The 18,180-nt window shown below is 37.7% G+C and overlaps 2 protein-coding genes across 2 annotated transcripts; both read right to left on the reverse strand.

The window, feature by feature from the left end:
- Window positions 1-172: 172 nt before the first annotated feature.
- LOC113051782 (adhesion G-protein coupled receptor G6-like) lies at window positions 173-4,824 on the reverse strand. Its single transcript, XM_026215850.1, has 8 exons — window positions 3,957-4,824; window positions 3,723-3,836; window positions 3,482-3,628; window positions 3,244-3,362; window positions 2,811-3,079; window positions 1,704-1,800; window positions 1,291-1,571; window positions 173-408 (listed from the first exon to the last, which is right to left on the reverse strand). The coding sequence occupies exons 1-8, from the start codon at window positions 4,053-4,055 to the stop codon at window positions 311-313; spliced, it is 1,224 nt and encodes a 407-aa protein (XP_026071635.1). The 5' UTR covers window positions 4,056-4,824; the 3' UTR covers window positions 173-310.
- A 78-nt stretch (window positions 4,825-4,902) lies between these two features.
- On the reverse strand, window positions 4,903-7,806 carry LOC113051784 (uncharacterized). The gene is made up of 5 exons (XM_026215851.1): window positions 7,447-7,806; window positions 7,175-7,256; window positions 5,658-5,900; window positions 5,355-5,529; window positions 4,903-5,199 (listed from the first exon to the last, which is right to left on the reverse strand). The coding sequence occupies exons 2-5, from the start codon at window positions 7,254-7,256 to the stop codon at window positions 5,010-5,012; spliced, it is 690 nt and encodes a 229-aa protein (XP_026071636.1). The 5' UTR covers window positions 7,447-7,806; the 3' UTR covers window positions 4,903-5,009.
- Window positions 7,807-18,180: the final 10,374 nt, after the last annotated feature.

The raw sequence follows: 18,180 nt of genomic DNA on the forward strand, positions 1-18,180 counted from the left end.
TAAATTCATAAAAACTCTTTTAATAGCATTTACCATTTTTATTTACAAATCACAATTTTTAATATATGATTATTAATTAATAAAAAAAAAAGTTTTCAGATTAGATATGTTAGATCATAGATACAGGTTTTATCATGTGTTTTTTTTTTCATGTACTGTTATTAGATGTAAAGGAAGTTCTCTGGCAAATAACATTTTAACCGAACAGCCCATGATGACCTGAATTCTTGAATGTTTTTTTTTTTTTGGTTGCATGTTGTGGTGTGTGTTGGTTTTAAAAGTTTTAGTAAGAAAACCGCACGGGAAGAGCTTATTTGGAGGTGTCCTGAGTGGATTTAGACTTGGAATTAGGTGCTTGTGCTCTGTTTTTCCTCGCTGAAGCACACATCCACACAAAGATGTAAAACCCTGTTAACAGACAAACATGAGGTTTCAGTCTATCATTTTTTAGTTTTCAAAAAGTTTCCATTCCCCTTTTCTTTAGTCTTTACGTCACTGTGTTCTTCTACTTGTGGTTTAACAGGGAAACAATCCTAGACAAGAGTTGTGGCCTCATAATCAGACTTGTGTTGACTTCGGTAGCAGTAAAATATGATAGAGTTTCCCATAATGACGTATCTTTGTGATGTGACTAATATTTCTGTATAATTTTTTTGCTTGGTCTTGTTCACCTGACCAGAACAAACCAAGCAAGATCACATCACGCTATCTTCCATGACGTTCATGACTTGAACACCCCTCTTTTATGATGAACATTAAAATTATTATTTTTTATTATAATGTCAACAGGGTAATATAATAATAATAACGAAAAATGCCTAAATATATAAGATGAAACTCTTGAAAAGACAATATTAAGTAGTTTGGTGTAATATTTTAGCAAAACTTCTTATTAATATTTGACAAGTCAAATCCAAGTCATGTGGTTTGACAAACAAGATCATGTGGTAGAACCAACATGCAGGAAAAATAAAAATACATCTGGAAATTATATCATAGGACTCTCCGAAGACTTATAATTGAATATTAATTTATAATTAATGAAATCTCTACAAATGCATTTTACTTTGAAAAATTGTTGTTGTCAACCTGTACATTCACATCTATTTAAGATGTGAGGCTAATAGTTTATACATTGCACCCAAAGTCAAATTTAAATTTCAACTTTTGGAAACCAACATAAACATTAGGAGTACTGTACATTTCTGAGAAATTGGCATGGATTTTATCATAAACTCAACCCATCAAGTCACCAACCCACATATTCTCTCTTGTGCCGAGTAAACCTACCTTGCATTGAGTTTAAGATGCAGAATAGGTAGAGTATTGGGTAGTTGATATATCCAGAGCTGAAGAAGATCAAACCCCATGTTGTACCCTGCAGACACATGAGGCCCAGCACTGTCCCAGTATCCTTCCAAATTGGCATCTTGTTATGCCTTCTGCCCACACGTCGTAGCTTAAAGATCTGTCTGGACACCGTGACTAGGATTCCTAAGTTGAACATGAATATGATGGAGAAGTAGGAAATATTCACGCCATACAGGACGGCACGTTCTTTGATCCAGCAACTGTATTGGACGAAAGGTTTTACAACGTGAGCAGCCTGCACCTTATCTATATTTGACTGCGATTAAAAGATTGCTACATTATTGAACAATATTTGTCTGTATCTAATGCAAAGTTACAGTGTGAATACTTACAATTGATTTCTTGTATTCGTATCAGATAATGCCGTTTCCTGCATCCCATAAATGTTACTAGCTGACAGCAAGCCTCCAGCAATAACAGCAGGGACTCCTGTCAAGAGGACAAGATCACACGTTTTTTTTTTTTTTTTACTTTTTTTTTTGTTGTTGTTGTTCCAAACCTGTATGACATGCAAATATATTTTGAAGAATTTTTCCTTTTAATGAGCAACACTGGACCCGTATTGATCATCATTGTAAAAAAGCATGTACATATGATACATACTTTGAAACATTGTGAACTGAGCAGTTTACAGACTCAATGAATGTATGACTTTCATTATATGGACTTAAAAGTGAGACATTTTTCAAAATATCTTCTTTTGTGCTCTGAAAAGTAAAGAAAGGTTTGGAAAAACATGAATGTGAATAAATCATGACAAAATGTTTATTTTTGAGTAGAAATACATTTCAGGAATCACAACAAAAAGTTAGCTGAACACAAGTAATCAACACAGATCCAGCCCGTCAGTAAACGTCTTGTGCAAAAAGCTGCACATTATAATTCTCTCTATCCATAATATTTCTTTCTCCAGAAAAAATGTGTTCTCATATGATTTAGGAGAGAAATGTACACAGATCAAATATCATTAGACAAAACAGTTCTAAACAAATATTTTGTTTCATTTTGATGGGAGACGACAACAGGGGATAGATTTTTTCACAGAAGAAGCATTATTATGGTTTATAGACTGTTATTTTGGATCAAAACTATGCATTAAACACCTTAATAATGGATTTTGTTTATAGAAACGCGCAGCTTTTTGTTTCACACTGTGTTTGTTAATGGACTGGAGTGGTGTGGATTACTGGTGTATTATTGAGATGTTTTATCAGCTGTTTGGACTATCATTCTGATGGCACCCATTCACTGCAGAGCATCAAGTGATGTCATTCTAAACTCATCTACATCTTGGATGGCCTGAGGATTAATACATTTTCAGCACCTTAGGGTGATCTAACCCTTTAAATGTAATTTTTAGATTTAAAGGTTCAAGTCAGCATGTCTATTTTGGCTGCTATGGTTTTTTATGTTGTTATGCATTTAGTCTTGATGCTCACCCCATCCGATCAGGGACAACTTGACCATGTAGTGTCTGATGTGAATGTTGAACACTCTGATGAGAAGAAGGTAGAGGTGCATGGCTTCGATAGCCATCCAGGTGAAAGAGCACAGCAGGCTGTAGTGTATCATCACAGCAATAAACACACACACTTCATTCACTGTCAGTGTGGCGGCCCACTCGCTGAACATGAAGCTCAGGTTGAGGAGAAACAGAGCAGCACTCAGAGACACGTGGATGCTGTTGGACACTTCTGCCCTCGCGTTACTGCAAAAACACACATAATCTTTATTGAAAACTCTGGGCATTAATGGATGCAAAAAAGCATCTTTGGCTTTGATCTATCACATTTCACAATTTTTATATCAGAAATATTGCGAATCAAAGCACAGAGTATAGACTGATTTATATGAAAACAGAAGGAACAGCACCTGCTGAAAATGAATGACAAGACAGTACAGGCAGAAAAGAACGCAGACAGACCGCAGCCTACATAGCTGATGTACGACAAGATTTCCCAATGCGGTCCATCAATGTTTTTCACATCAGCCTAGAGTTTGGGAGAGATAAAGGAAATGTTGTAGTGTAAATTAAAACAGAATCAGCACAGAATAGGTTCTGCTACCTTACACTTTTATTAAAGGCCTGAATGAATGGCTCAGTACTCACTAGAAGCACAGCAAAGGGGGTCATATGGTCACAGGAGCACTCCACAACATCATCGCTGGTTTTGTTGGTAAGACAGCCAGCTGTACTCCAGAATCCGTCTGTAACAGAACCCTTTTCAATGTAGAACTGACAGGACACATTGTCGTCCTTTAGATATAAATACAAAACAGAAATAAAGAATTAGCAGGACGCTTTTAGGCAATTTGCAGATATTTAAAGATGTATTCCAAGTTACACTTACAGGTTTGTTAAGTTTGAACCTCATTTTAAGTGGATTATTCAAATTTGAAATGTCACGTCCAGGGACTTCAATCCGTATGACTTTGGAGAAAAATGTTTTATTTACAACTTTAAGCTGTAAAAAAGATCGTAGGCCTTTTTGTTTACTGTAAACCTAAGAAACTGTGTGACAATAATCACAATTTTCGCTATAACACAGGATAATAGAAACATTAAAAGTGGGTGTGATTCAAACCTTAAAATGCTGATCAGAATCGTAGGTGACTACGCCAATTGTCTGGTTCTCATTTTTGAAAGGCTCAAGCGGGATCTGTATATCAGCTACTTGAGACATATTTAATACCTTGAAAGCAAAATAAATTAATACAATTAAAAGTTACAAAATTAATAAAGAGTCACCATCATTTACATGCTTATGAAACATTGTTCAAATAGACAGGCAAACTGTAAAGCAACCAGCAATTTACGAGAGCTGCCAGTATGCAAGAATACTTCCAAAGACTTATGTAGCAAGACAGTGTTAGTACTATAGGGCTTTTCACACCACAGGTGATCATTGTTCTAAGCCTGCTTTTATCCCCTGGTAAGGGAATGTTTCACACTTGCAATTTAGAAATGGGGTTAGCAACGTATTTTACCTGGGGTTATGAGGTGGTAACCATACTTTGTGGTTCCAGACTTGAACAGTGTAATATCAAGCAATGTTCAAATGTTCATAACCAATTGCACAACATGGCAAGTCTTGTAAAGGAAGTCATGGCTTCAACTCCAAAGCTGTCACATGTTCCCTGTGATTTCTCTGAACTTGTATACTGAAGTGTTTCTTGTGCTCTCTTTGTAGTCAGTTTCCCATGATTAGTCTCCCTCAAGTGTGTTTTGTTATCTTATAATCGTGTCAGTCGTGTGTATAACTTCTGTGATTCAGTTGTTCTAAAATGAGTGTAGACGGCACCTGTGATCCTGCCTAGTTTGTCTCCTGGTATTTGCTTGATTTGTTTAATAAATCATCCTGCAACTAGATGCGCATTTCCTTCTCTTGTCACTTCTGCTTCCCAGCATTACAGCAACTATATTGGCCAAGTAGAAATTTATTTTGGTGAGGTTTTAAAATGTTTTTTTTATCTTCTTTTTTTAAAACCAGATTTTGTAATGATTTGATTAACTTCACAGCTGCTTTGCTTAATGCTTGAAAGTCTCTATGGACAAAATTGAAAAGGAAGAATTTTTCAAGGGCGCTACTAGTGTTGCAGAAATCACTTACAGCAGTTTAGTAGCTTACAGAGTTATGTCAGCCTGGACTTTTGGCATATATAATATGGGGCAAGAGTCTTACACTTGGAGCGGCGATTGAAAAAAAATCTTCTGTCTTGCTAAGATTCATCTTAACCACAGTGATGGAAAGATCCTCCTGATTGTAGCTCTTGGATTGCTCCGGAATACTCATATTTATAATGTTTTGGATGGCTTTCTTTTCCACTCTGCACAAAGGGGAGATAAACATAACAGAAAAAAGGAAAAAGGTCCACATTCCCTAAGCAAACACACCTGATATATTGTTAGAGCTAACAGAAACTGAGTTTGGAACCACTGAATGTCCACTAAAAGACTTGTACATTTTAAGATCTATATTTACCCAATGTAGGTAGTCACAACAGGGTCACTGAAGACCACATCTTTGCACATTCTTTTAATATTGAGAATGTTTCTCATGTCATGTGGCATTTTCATTTTTTTCGCTTTCACATTCAGGAGATCCTTTATGTCATCAGACAAGCAGTCTACCAGAATACAGCTGCTTGTTGTGTTATCTACAGTAAGAGATGAAAGGAAGAGTTAATGTTCTGAGAACAACCAAGTTATCATACTCAATGCACATTTCTTATAAAGCTGTTGTGTAACTAGTTCTATTTAATGGAAGAAAATAAGCCTTACTTACCTATACTGAAGTCAACTCTCGTCTTGTTCTGATCATTTATTGTCAGGTTCATTGTGAATTGTTCTTTTTGTATGAAGGTTTTGTTTTCAAATAATTCATTAGAGGAGCACTCAATATAACATGAACTGTTTGTTGAATCACAAACTAACTGTTTCGCTTTGTCACAAACTGTAACGTTGTGTCTACTTTCAAATGAGATTCTTATCTCCATTTCGCCATTGTTCCATGTTAGATGTGCTTGACCTGACAAAAGGAAAATACACAATTACACAGTGAAAAGTAAGTGTTTAATAGAGCTTTAAGTTTTGTTGTTTAGTTAAAAGAGATTAGTTCTGTTGTAGGGGAGACCGGGGCTAGTTGTCACATGGGGAATTTGTCATTAAACTTCTCTGTCTGTAAAGGGGGGTTACGTATGTATTTCACAACACCTCAGCATGTGATTTTTATGAAGTGGTGGGTCATGTTTCAGTTTCAGTCTCTGATAGTCTGACATTTTGTACTTTTATAGACTCCAGGAAGTTTGTGGTTTAGAAAATAGTGGCTCTTGACACTAATGGGTTCCTGATGGTTTAATTTTTGGTTTTAACACTTAATTCTTCACCTAAATTCTTAAAGTATTTTTGCAGTTAATTTCCTTTCTTCTCATTTTGGTCCAGGTTTTTTTTTTTTTTTTTTTGGTCCCAATGAGCATCTTTTATCCAATGACCAGACTTAAATTTTGCTATGTCTATAGTATTGCATCCTTCTCATGGGCATTTAATAATTTTAGACTTTTCAGTGTGTAAACGCTCTTTTTATTTTTGTAATTTTTTTTTTTATCTACTTAAATATGATAAAAATATAAAACTAAATATAAGACGTTTTTAACTTTCAACTTTCATTAAAAATTATATGACTTCGAAATGACTGTTTAATGTGATTCGTAATTGGATATAAATGGAAATTGATTAAAAAATATATAAGCAAAATATCGACTTGCCTAATTATGCATTCACTGAATATCACACTGGTAAGAGTATCACTCATAAATGTCAGGATGGGCATGGGTCACAGGTTGTAACAGAATGTAATTTTATAAAACATTTTTATATATATATATTATATATTCCCCCTTTCTTAATTTTGATGAAAATTCTATAATAGACTGTTAAATGGCAGGCTCAATTAAAAAATAGTTTCAAAATTAAAGTTTCCTACTATTCAGTGAAGTCAGAAGCCTGAGGACCAGCGTCGGTCTCCCCAGTATTTATTTAAAAATATATATAAACCGATTTACTTTATGAGAATGTTCATGGAAATTGTATGCAAATATTGTCCTTATTAGAAAAAAAAAAAAAAAAAAAACATTCCAAAGTGCATATTTATGATAAATGAAACATTTCTTATTTCAGGAAGAGGGATTTAAAACCTTTATTACCTCTTTGATATTTAGTAATTAATTGTAGTTAAACTAGCAATGGGACTCAATTTCACATACATTTTATTTTTACAAGAAGAAAAGTGGTTTTAATAGTTACCCCTGTTAAATTCTCCAGGATTCATGCCATAAATCATGATCAGAAGTAGAAGTAGTATAATATCTCCAGCTTTCTGGGACATCTTAGGATTTATGGAGGTAAGAATACATTTTTTAAGAATAATATTTTGTTCATTTTGAAACATATCCAAAAAAAAATAAAAAAATAAAAAATAAAACCTTTTTAACTATGTTAATACAATACAATACATTAACTTTTAAATACTTAAATTAGAAGAACACTCCAAAATGATCCTAAAAGAACGTACTTACCTTTCTGTTCTTCCTGGCAGGTTGAAGTGGTGACAGCTCTGTATAAAGGGTTCAGAACTCAAACTGACAGTTGATCATCAGTCATACTCAAATTTTATGGCTTCGGATATATCTAGTGAGCTCCAATGACAGCAGAGCACAATGATGAGCCTTGTCAGCGCTTTGTATATGACTATCGTGACCATATTATGATGTTTGACTTTTACTGACTAGTCCTTCAATCAACATCCTATGATGTTCAAAAGGTATGGAAATAAATCAAACATTAAGGCATTTTATATTAAGCCATTGGAACAATACCAGTCCATAATCCATAAAAACACTTTCTGCAGTGAGACTGTACCGCCTGCAGTTACTTGCAAACTGCTGGTTATTCTGGCTAACAAATAACCACTAGACAGGACTTTTAAGTACTTCCAGTTTTGTATGCAAAATTAGACATTAAGTACCCAAACTGTGAGCAGCTGGAGGATGTGTACAAGAATGCTGTTCTGAAGTCAGTATAATTATTGTAATGGGAGGTGATGTTTCTGGCATCCCATCTTGATGGTCAAAATAAATCATTTGAATTTTTTTCCTTCCAGGAAAAAATATGTTGGTAATTATTGATTAGAATGCATCCAATGCAAAATGTTAACGTCAACATTTGAATAAATTTGCCTAAGGCCTTTTGGTTTCACAATATAATTATGTCATGCCATTGTAACTACCCTTGTATCATTCCAAATATGGCTTTCTTTTCTGTAGATATTTGATATGCAATAGGGCTGTCACACTATAGAAACCTTGGAGGAAAAAAAAAAGATATCAGTAAAATAATTTTTTACTTTGTTTATTGAGTTTTTCTTTTTGACCCAACGAACATAAGGATACTGATAAATGAAGGGCACAAGACTCTGGCTTTCTCCGTCTTCTTTAAAGCTCCTATGAAATAACAAGAGAGAAAATGCTGTCAAGTTCAATAGTATGATGGATAAATATTAATGGTAACACTTTACAATAAGATGTCATTTGTTAACATTCATTTATTAACTAACATGAATGAACAATACATAACACAATGTATTAATCTCTGTTAATGTTAATAAATACATGAGTCATTCATTGTCCATGTTAGTTCACAGTGTATTAATGTTTACAAACACAACTTGTGATTTTAATAATGTATAAGTAAATGCTGAAATTAACATGATCTAAAATGAATAAATGCTATGGAAATATTGTTAATTATTAATTGTTATTATATATGTTAACTAATGTAATTAACTAATGTTAACTAATGTAATTAACTAATGTTAACTAATTATCCTTATTGAAGAATAACCGCAGATGAGGCATTAAATGCATGGCACTGCGACCAACTTAACATTTTACAGTTTAATGTAGCAATGTGGTCGCTCAGTTTTTCAAGTTTTTCAGTTTTAATCATGTAACTGTTAATAGATTTGAACAAAGAAATAAACTGTTACTATGCACAGGCCATATTAATTGCAAATACAAAAACAAGAAGAGTAAAGAAAACGTGGTACTTATTAAAACAATTACATGTTGGAGAGGCATCTGTGGCTTAATTTGACAGGCATTAAGAAGAGGGAACATTTGTTTCTTTTAGACTGTCCTATTTCTCCATCGGGCCTGTTTGGCGATTCAGTTAATACGGTTGTCAACAGGTTTAGGGAGGTGAAGAATCAAGAAGAAGCATTCGTTCAGTTCCTTCCACGCCACACTCAAAGGGAGGGGCCGTCAGCCACCCAGCCTCGCCCTGGTCCTTCAAAAGCCAGGGAGGTTAAGAAGCAGAGCGTGGTGAACCGTGCTCCCCCTCGTAGGGATTGGGGACAGGTTCGCCATGCTCAGCAACCTCCCAGGCCAGACATCAGGACTGTCCTTGATAAGAAGAGGAAGTCCTGACACTCTGTCGTCCTTGCTGGTGGGGGTAATCCCTCACGAGATGGTGCGCGCTCGAGAGCTTTTTGCCCCGCCCCGTTACCCTCACAAAACTCCTCCATCCCCACAACTTTGTGTGATTCTGGGAGAGGTGGTTTCCAGCGAGGTATTAGATAAAAACAGGAGATAATTCTGCCAACCCTATCGGTGTTTCAGGGCGCAGTAATGTCCGGCGAGTGATTCTCTCAGTTACCGCCTGGAAACTAGCAGTGCTAGGCTTGCTACCTATACGGAGGTCTCTAGAGCAGCTAGTACGGTCGTCCCCTGCCAGTGTGCTGCTTCAGGGCACTGAGCTAGTTGCTCTAGGCGCACTGAGCTTCGTCGAGCCACAGATTTGTTTCCCTGTGCAACTAGGCGAACGGCTGGTGTCTTCGGCCAGTCTATGTCAGCTTTAGTCAGCACGGGAAGGCATCTGTGGCTTTATTTGATGGGCATTGAAGAGGCATTCATCATTTCCTCCCGTCATCGCACTCCATGGTGCCCGTCTCTTCTCAGTCCCTTCAGGAGATCGTTCTGCCAACCCTGTTGGTGTTTCAGGGCGCAGCAATCTCCGGCGAGCAATTCCTCAGTTACCGCCTGGAAACTGGCGCTGCTAAGACCTCTATGGAGGTCTGTAGAGCAGCTAGTACAGTCATCCCATGCTGGTCTGCCCGTTCAGGAACTTCTGGTGGGCATTTCTGCGGAGGTATTGAGCACAGTACGGATAGGATACAGGATCCAATTTATTCGTCAGCCTCCACATTTCAACGGCGGGGTCTCCACTTATGTTAAACCGGAGCTGATGCTGGTACTGTCTCGAGATCTACAGACTCTTCTGGGCAAAGAGGCCATAGAACATGTTCCTCATCCAAGGAGAGAGTCAGGCTATTGCAGCAGATACTTCCTGGTTCCCAAAAATGGTGGGAGAGTGTGCCCAATCTTTGGTCTTCGAGCAGATGCCTCCCTGATGGGCTGGGGAGCAGTCTTGGATGGCCACCCAGCTCAGGGGGAATGGGGGGGGGGGGGGATCATCAGCTCGATTGGTACATCAATTGCCTTGAGCTGGTGGCCCTATTTCTGGCTCTGAAATAGTTCCTCCATCATTTCAGGGGCTGTCATGTCCTAGTACAGGTGGACAACACCAGGTTACATTCCAGGGCGTTTGAACAGACACTACCAATTGGGGAATTGAAACTCCATCCAGAGGTAGTGAAACAAATTTAGAATTTTTTTTTGAATGAAGCAGAGGTGGACCTCTTCACCTCCCATCAGACAGAGCAATGTCCCCTCTACTTCTCTCTGAGTCACCCAGGTCACCCCCCGGGTCTGGATGCGATGGTGCACACATGGCCCAAAATGCACCTGTATGCATTTCCTCCAGTCTCCCTGATCCTGGGAGTTCTAGCCAGATTTTGCCAACAAAAGTCTTGCCTCTTGCTGATAGCACCATGTTGGCCGAGCAGAGCATGGTTCTCGGGGATAATATCTCTCCTCGACGGCTCACCATGGGTGATTCTGGAGAGGAGGGACCTTCTGTCTCAGGCAGGGGGCACGATATTCCATCCCAGGCCCGACCTATGGAATCTTCTTGTTTGGCCCCTGAAGGGTACCAATTGAGTAACACAGGGCTTTCGCTGGATGTTATTAATACCATTCTTAGTGCTAGGGCTTCCTCCACCAGACAGAGTTATCGAGGGTCTGGTTGAAACCCCCTTTGAAACGTTAGAATCAGCGTCCGTTTAGACTTCTGACTCTAAAATGTTTTTTCTCATGGCAATAGGAGGTGCCCCCTTACAACAAGTTTGTGATGCGGCAGGTTGGTCCTCTCTGCACACATTCATAAGATTTTATAATTTGGATGTCCATGCTACTCCGGGCTCTCATGTCCTTGAATCAACATCACAAGCTAATGTCTGAGGCCTTCTTGTGGTTTGATAGCACACTTGCACAACCTTAGGGGTCCAGACATTTTTTAAGCACGGCGCGTTGGGTATTCTCATTCCCAATGCACTGAGCAGCCCAGCATCGACTGAAGCTTTCGAAAGGGAATGTTACCGGTTACTTAACTTTAACCTTGTTCCCTGAGAAAGCGTAACTATTTATAGCCCCGTGTTGCGGGCGAATGCCCCGATGACATCATCAACCGAGGCTATATTACCACCGGGTCAATTCTATCGACGTGTTAGACACATTATTCACAGCTGGTCACGAATAAGACGTTTCCCAATGCGCTGAGCAGTGCAGCATCGACTGAAGCTTTCCCAGGGAACAAGGTTGCAGTTAAGTAACCGGGAACGTTTTTTGTAAACTTAGTCAAAAGTCCAAGTGGCAACTATAGTTTCCGGTGGGCAAATAACTTGTAAGTACATATCATGGGGAAATGGTTTATACCATTGGTGTTCATAAATCAAGGTTATTTGTCTTGTTTAGTGCTTTTTGTTTACATAATATCCCACATAAAACATATACTGTACAGTAGACCTTAATTTGATAAATCTGTCAAAAGAAGAAGATGAGAGAGCAATCTTTCCACTGCTGAACTGATGTAGATCATCTTTTTCTCCCTTTTATGACATTGTATCTTGTAAGGCCCCTTTATCCAGTTTAAATGCATTTCATTCTAATTGGTCAAGGACCCTAAAACATTTTATGACTAGTAGATTATGATTCCATAATAATGTTGAAATTCAGACTAGTAATGAGTTTATATTTCCATTATTATATGACATCACCTACAGTCAGCCATTGAATATTATGTGACTAAAAAATGCGTAATTTTCTTTCAGGTAGGCTATACCTTTTTTATTATATAGATGTAATATTTTGTTCATTCTATTCATTTTTATTTATTTATTTTTATTTAACACACTTTTAAGAATTAAAATGCCTGCATGTTCAATAATAAGTAAATAAACAATCAATCATGGGTGAAGCTTACAAATGATGCTTATTTAAATAATCATATATCTTTAAAAGAATATCATTAATTTCATGAATATCAAGGACTTTTGTCAGGGTTAATCCATTTGACCTAATCAATATGTGCCTATTCATTAAATATATGAGATTTTACATTTTTATATCACAAAGTATACATTTCTTTCGGGTATACCCTTTTTATTATACAGATGTAATATTTTCTTAATTCTATTTATTCTTATTTATTTATTTTCATTTAACTTATTGATACACAATACCCTGTTGGGTCATCTTAATGCTCTCCTCCTATTCAAATATGACATAGAAGGGGTGAATACAACATATCTGCCCACCGGCAACTATAGTTGCCACACATTCAAATAAGATTTTCAAAAAAAAAAAAAATAATAATTTTTGAATATCTGGGAAAAATAAATGCAGAACATGTTCACATTGGACACTATTAACATGGATATATGTAATATATGTATGAAACCATTCAGAAAAATGTGGGTATATGTAATATATGTATGAAACCATTCAGAAAAATTTGGGCACAAATGGGTTAAATATGAACACAGAAATCCGCTGTTAACAAGTTAATATAACATTTCCCATTACATGACTAGTAAAATAACCATAGACAGTAAAATAAATGGACACAGCGACCCCATTGGAACTCAATTGAGACAAGTGAAGCCCATTTTTAGCGTTTTTTAGCACTCCAACGCGCAGACTCAAACGAAGCTTGACGACGTCAGCGACCTGTCTGACAGATGTAAATCTTCTAAGTGGCTGTGTGTGTAAACTGCCATCGTTAATCTTGCAGAGACGGCGAGCTTGAGCGGGGAGTTCTTTGTCGTGAGTGAGCAGGAGTAAGTACTCTGATTAATTATTTTGTATAGTATTTTAAAATGTAACGCCAGTACGCCATATTAAGTTAATTGCCTGCGAGCTTCTCCTCCTGTCTGTACGGTAATGCGACAGAGAGACGAGTGGTTATGACGCAATCGTTAGCCTATTTTTTACAAAAACTGTTTATACAAGGCCATAATGTAACATAGAAGGTAATGTAGCCCTTTATACATTGTTGTGTATCTTTAGAAATAAATAATGGACAAACGGAGTCTTTAAACGCCTCAGATGTACAGTTATTCGCTGTCAAAATGACGCCAAAATGAATGGGAGTCAATGGGAATGCTAACGCAAGTGAAGTTCTGCTAAAAGATGGCAGCCCCCACCAGACTTCAACTTCCGGTCGAGTTCCTTGCCCCTTGAAAATAACAGCAAGCCATGTTCTTCTTGTGTGACAGGTCAGGTGTCAGCGTTAAAGTGCAATACTGCCACCTGGGAGCTCAACCAGGTACTGACGACGAGTGTTTACATGTGCTGTTATGATAAGAGAACTGTTCATTTTAATACTGGTATATCGCCACACACTAAATTAACATGATATCGATAATTGTTGTTTTGAATATTATGGTTATCGTCATACCGGTATATCGCAACACCCCTAATATGCAAATACTCCTAATGCCATCCCAGATGTGTATGACTTCCTTATTCAAATAAACTGAAAATAATCCATTTATGTTCATCTATATACAGTATTGTAAGTGATTATAGGTCTCGAAATGATGATGCTCCAAAAAACACACACATGCCAATCGTGATGTAATAAAAGAGCCCAGTTATGAGACATCAAAGTCTTGAGAAACAAAAAGGTAGGTCTGAAAAATAGGCACATTTTCAACCTATTAACTATCAGCCATGGCTTTTTCTTTTCTTTTCTTTTCTTTTCTTTTCTTTTCTTTTCTTTTCTTTTTGAACTGTTCCTTTAAGGAAAGTTTTCTGTTTATGTGAACATATTCACTGTTTTGATGTGTATTTATGGCTTGATGTTATCTTTATTCTATAATATTCTTGCTGCTGGTAAGGTGACACTTTCTATTTGCAGAGCCAAGAGGTAATCCTGAAATCTCGACATCATCTAAAGAGATCTGTTTAAAGTCATATGATGCTGCTAAAAAGAACGTTATTTTGTGTATTTGGTGTAATGAAATGTGTTTATGCCATTTGAGTTGGCGGCGGCAGCTACAACAATACTACAAGGAGAATAAAAGGTACGCCTTCTTTCTTTGTGTGAACATCTGGGCGGCGTTATGCAAATCTTCCTACATACTGATGTAGATATGTGGGGGCGTTAGAACAAGCCATTTTTGGTGGGCGTGGACGAGTCCACTTATTTATAATTTCCACTTATTAATTTTTTTTTTTTAGTTGGGACATATAACAAAATGTGTCACAAAATTTGAGTTCAAACATAGTGAAGAAATGGAATATCATCTCTGTTTGCATGTTAGTGTTTTGACATTTAAATATCTCTTGTTTTCCTTATATGCAAATATTCTGAACTAAAAGTTGTACATTTGCATACTAACATATCTGTTGTGTGATGATCTCGAGGTTCTTCTCACCAGTTGTAGTGTTACCAAAACCTGCTTAAATGTGGTAGACATGTTTCTTGTGTACATACAGTTATAAAATCATGTCATTAAATTAAAAATTTACCACAGAACACTGTATTGTGCCACAGCTTGTGCCAAGAATGCAATCAGACCTCTTGATTTTTTCCCCCCTTTGCAGATTCATTCTAAAATTCTTTATTGTCCTCACCAATCAACATAATTCTACACTCCTTTCCATATAATGAGGTATGGAATATAGACAGAAACAAAAAACAAAAACTCTAGTTTAAAACATTCCAGCACTAGGCATCATAAGAAAATGTGTTTAAAAAATTAAGTGGTCTGAATATTTTATGATTGCATTTTACGTTCTTGTTTATTGTAAAAAGCAACTTAAATTGCATTAATGGTATACATTTGATCAGTTTACACATTGACTGCAATCAAACTCATGTTGATGCCATTGCAAGTGCCATGTTGTACTGTTTGAGCTAAAGGAAACCTATTTAAATATGGAATGGCAATATTTTTGTGTTGCTACTGGATTCAACAGACCCACACATCAACTCAGCTTTGTAACCTTGGCTTTATTGCTAAATTTAAATAAAAAATAATAATTTTAATTAAACACTCAATTAAAAATACAATTTAAATAAATGTACAGTATAGAAAATAGGTAGGTTACACATTACCTGTCTTCTTATTTACAATAAATAGCATGGAGAAAATACTTAGCATTGCACATAAATGTAGTGAAAGTTTCTAAAGTTCAAGACTGAAATGTTATTTTTGAACACCACTCATTTTTATATTATATTATTTTATATTATATAGACAGTTGTCTGATAATTGTTCCAAAAATATTAGCATTTGAGGTATGCAGAAGAAAGATTTTGAAAAAAGGAAATAATGGCAAAGTATCCAAAATCTCCCCATTCCCTAATTCCAACATTAGTCTGATGAGTAAATAAAAATGAGTAGTGAATTCAGACAGTCACGTTTTATTCAAATATGTAGTATGTACTATATAATATGCAAAGTATTTGGATGTTTTATCTTGCTTGAAATATTTTGGGGCTTTCCCAATGCATTACAGGTATTCTCTAGCCATTGAGTGTATATCAGTGGTACACTTGTTATTGTGGTGCGTTTTGGGATTGAATGAGCATTCTAGTTACAGAAACCAATACAAATGGCTTTTCCCTTTGAAATGGAACACTTCATACACCCTATTTTTATCATAAGAGCACATTGTAAAAAATAACTGTGAATTTAATGGTAAAAGACAGTAAAAAAGTTACAGTAAAAATCAGTTAAATGTTTTACAGTTAATTCCCCTACTATATACGGTGAAAAACTGTATTGGAAATTACATTTGTAATTATAAGGAAGAATACAATTTTTGTAAGTGGAAAAAGACTGCTTAATTTAAGTGTCATGATCTCAGTGGGGTCTGAGGCTTTTTCGGTCCTGGAGCACATGATAGGTTTTGCTGGCTCGCCAGGTGTTTCACTATTCCCGCTATGTTTTCTCCGCCCATCTTGTTATCCCTGTTAACGTTTTCTCCCTCACCTGCACCCTGTTTTACACTGATTATCTTCCCTTTATCATGCACTTGTGTTTGCTGTCTTGTGTCAGTCCATAAGCATTGTTAATGTAAGCTTTATCCTTGCTAGCCATAGCTTGCTGACTCCGTGTTTGTTTTTTCCCCTCTGTCTAGTCGATCTGCTGTTCCTGCTGTTTTTTTCCCTGCCTTGACTCTCGTTACTCAGTTGCCCACATCTACCAGGCGACTGTCTCTACTTACCTGTGCATTGCCTTCGGACTCCGGCTACGGCTTTCCAGTGCTGATCCGCCACCTGTTCCCCGCTGCTGTGCGGCTGTGGCCGAAGAGATCACCAAGCTGGCCTTTCTTGCAGAGTGCTGACTGTCTCGTGCTCCAGCTGATTAAGTTCTCTGAGTTTTATCAATAAACGTGTCATTCATTCAACCGCAGTTGGATCCTGTTCCTTTTCCTGACAGCACGGACTGACCAGAAATGTATCCAGTGGGCGAAGAGTTTCTTCGATCGGCTATCGCACATCAAGGAGCTCTCCTTGGCCACCAAGCCAGCCAGCTTTCGTACACCGCTCAGAGCTTTTGAAGATTGCTTATGTCATCACACTGCTGACAGGAAAAGCTTGCGAATGGGGAACGGCCGTTTGGGATGCGAGGGCCCATTTTTGCTCGAACTTTGAGGAATTTCCCGGTGAAATTATGAAGTTGTTTGATCGCTCCGTGAAGGGGGATGAGGCTGCTTCTAAACTCGCACGGCTCCGTCAAGATGGACGTTCTGTTACTGAGAATGCCATTCAGTTTAAGACTCTAGCGGCCTCTTGTGATTGGAATGAGGGGGCGCTGTGGGCTATGTTTTCGGGAGGGGCAGAACTTAGGACGAGAGTGCGACACATGAGTTACCCAAGACCCTGGAGGGCTTTATTGATCTGGCCATTCGTGTCGAGAGCCGTCTTCATTTGCGTCAACGATGCTTGACTTCCCGTCCATCGTGGGGGCTAGAAGATACCCAGCCATTCAAGACCCAACAACTGCCTCAATCACCCCAGATGGATTCTGAACCCATGCAGTTGGGGCGACTGCGTTTGTCTGCCCAGGAGAGACAACATAGGCTGGTGAAGGGCCTCTGTCTGTATTGTGGAGGGTCAGGTCATTTTTTTCAGTCGTGCCCATTAAAAGCCAGAGTCCACTAGTCAACCGGGGAGTCCTAGTGGGCGTTTTTCCTCTTATCTCCCCTCAGTCACGTATCCAGCTCTCTGCCACCATCAAGTACTAGGGCTCAGCTCACTCCTGCAAGGCCCTTATTAATTCTGGCGCTGCCCATTAAAAGCCAGAGCTCACTAGTCAACCAGAGAGTCCTAGTGGGCATTTCTAATAATAATAATAATAATAATAATAATAATAATAATAATATATTTATTTTGTATAGTGCCTTTAAAAGCAGCTTTCTCAAAGCACTTTACAGACAAGCATAACAGCAAATGAATAAACACAATGTAAGTACAAGAAAATAAACAAATAAAATCAAGTTCTTGTAAAAGCAATCCTAAAATAAAATGTTTTAGAGATTTAAAAGTCACTAGTGTGGGAAGTCGTGGCCTAGTGGTTAGAGAGTCGGACTCCCAATCGAAAGGTTGTGAGTGTTCGAGTCCTGGGCCGGCAGGAATTGTGGGTGGGGGGAGTGCATGTACAGTTCTCTCTCCACCTTCAATACCATGACTTAGGTGCCCTTGAGCAAGGCATCGAACCCCCAACTGCTCCCCGGGCACTGCAGCATAAATGGCTGCCCACTGCTCTGGGTGTGTGTTCACAGTGTGTGTGTGTGTGTGTGTTCACTGCTCTGTGTGTGTGCACTTCGGATGGGTTAAAT

Source organism: Carassius auratus, chromosome 32, assembly GCF_003368295.1.
Source record: "Carassius auratus strain Wakin chromosome 32, ASM336829v1, whole genome shotgun sequence".
In the NCBI taxonomy this organism is placed as follows: Eukaryota; Metazoa; Chordata; class Actinopteri; order Cypriniformes; family Cyprinidae; genus Carassius; species Carassius auratus.

What these genes read in the sequence shown, in the direction of transcription:
- LOC113051782 (XM_026215850.1), bottom strand. Translation starts at nt 4,055, where the DNA reads ATGTCTCAAGTAGCTGATATACAGATCCCGCTTGAGCCTTTCAAAAAT. An exon ending in GGTTCAAACTTAACAAACCT is followed by an intron (nt 3,629 to 3,722) that starts GTAAGTGTAACT and finishes TTATATCTAAAG; the next exon opens with GACGACAATGTGTCCTGTCA. An exon ending in TTGTCATTCATTTTCAGCAG is followed by an intron (nt 3,080 to 3,243) that starts GTGCTGTTCCTT and finishes GTGTTTTTGCAG; the next exon opens with TAACGCGAGGGCAGAAGTGT.
- LOC113051784 (XM_026215851.1), bottom strand. Translation starts at nt 7,256, where the DNA reads ATGTCCCAGAAAGCTGGAGATATTATACTACTTCTACTTCTGATCATG. An exon ending in TCCTGGAGAATTTAACAGGG is followed by an intron (nt 5,901 to 7,174) that starts GTAACTATTAAA and finishes TCCTTTTGTCAG; the next exon opens with GTCAAGCACATCTAACATGG. An exon ending in GAGAGTTGACTTCAGTATAG is followed by an intron (nt 5,530 to 5,657) that starts GTAAGTAAGGCT and finishes CTCTTACTGTAG; the next exon opens with ATAACACAACAAGCAGCTGT.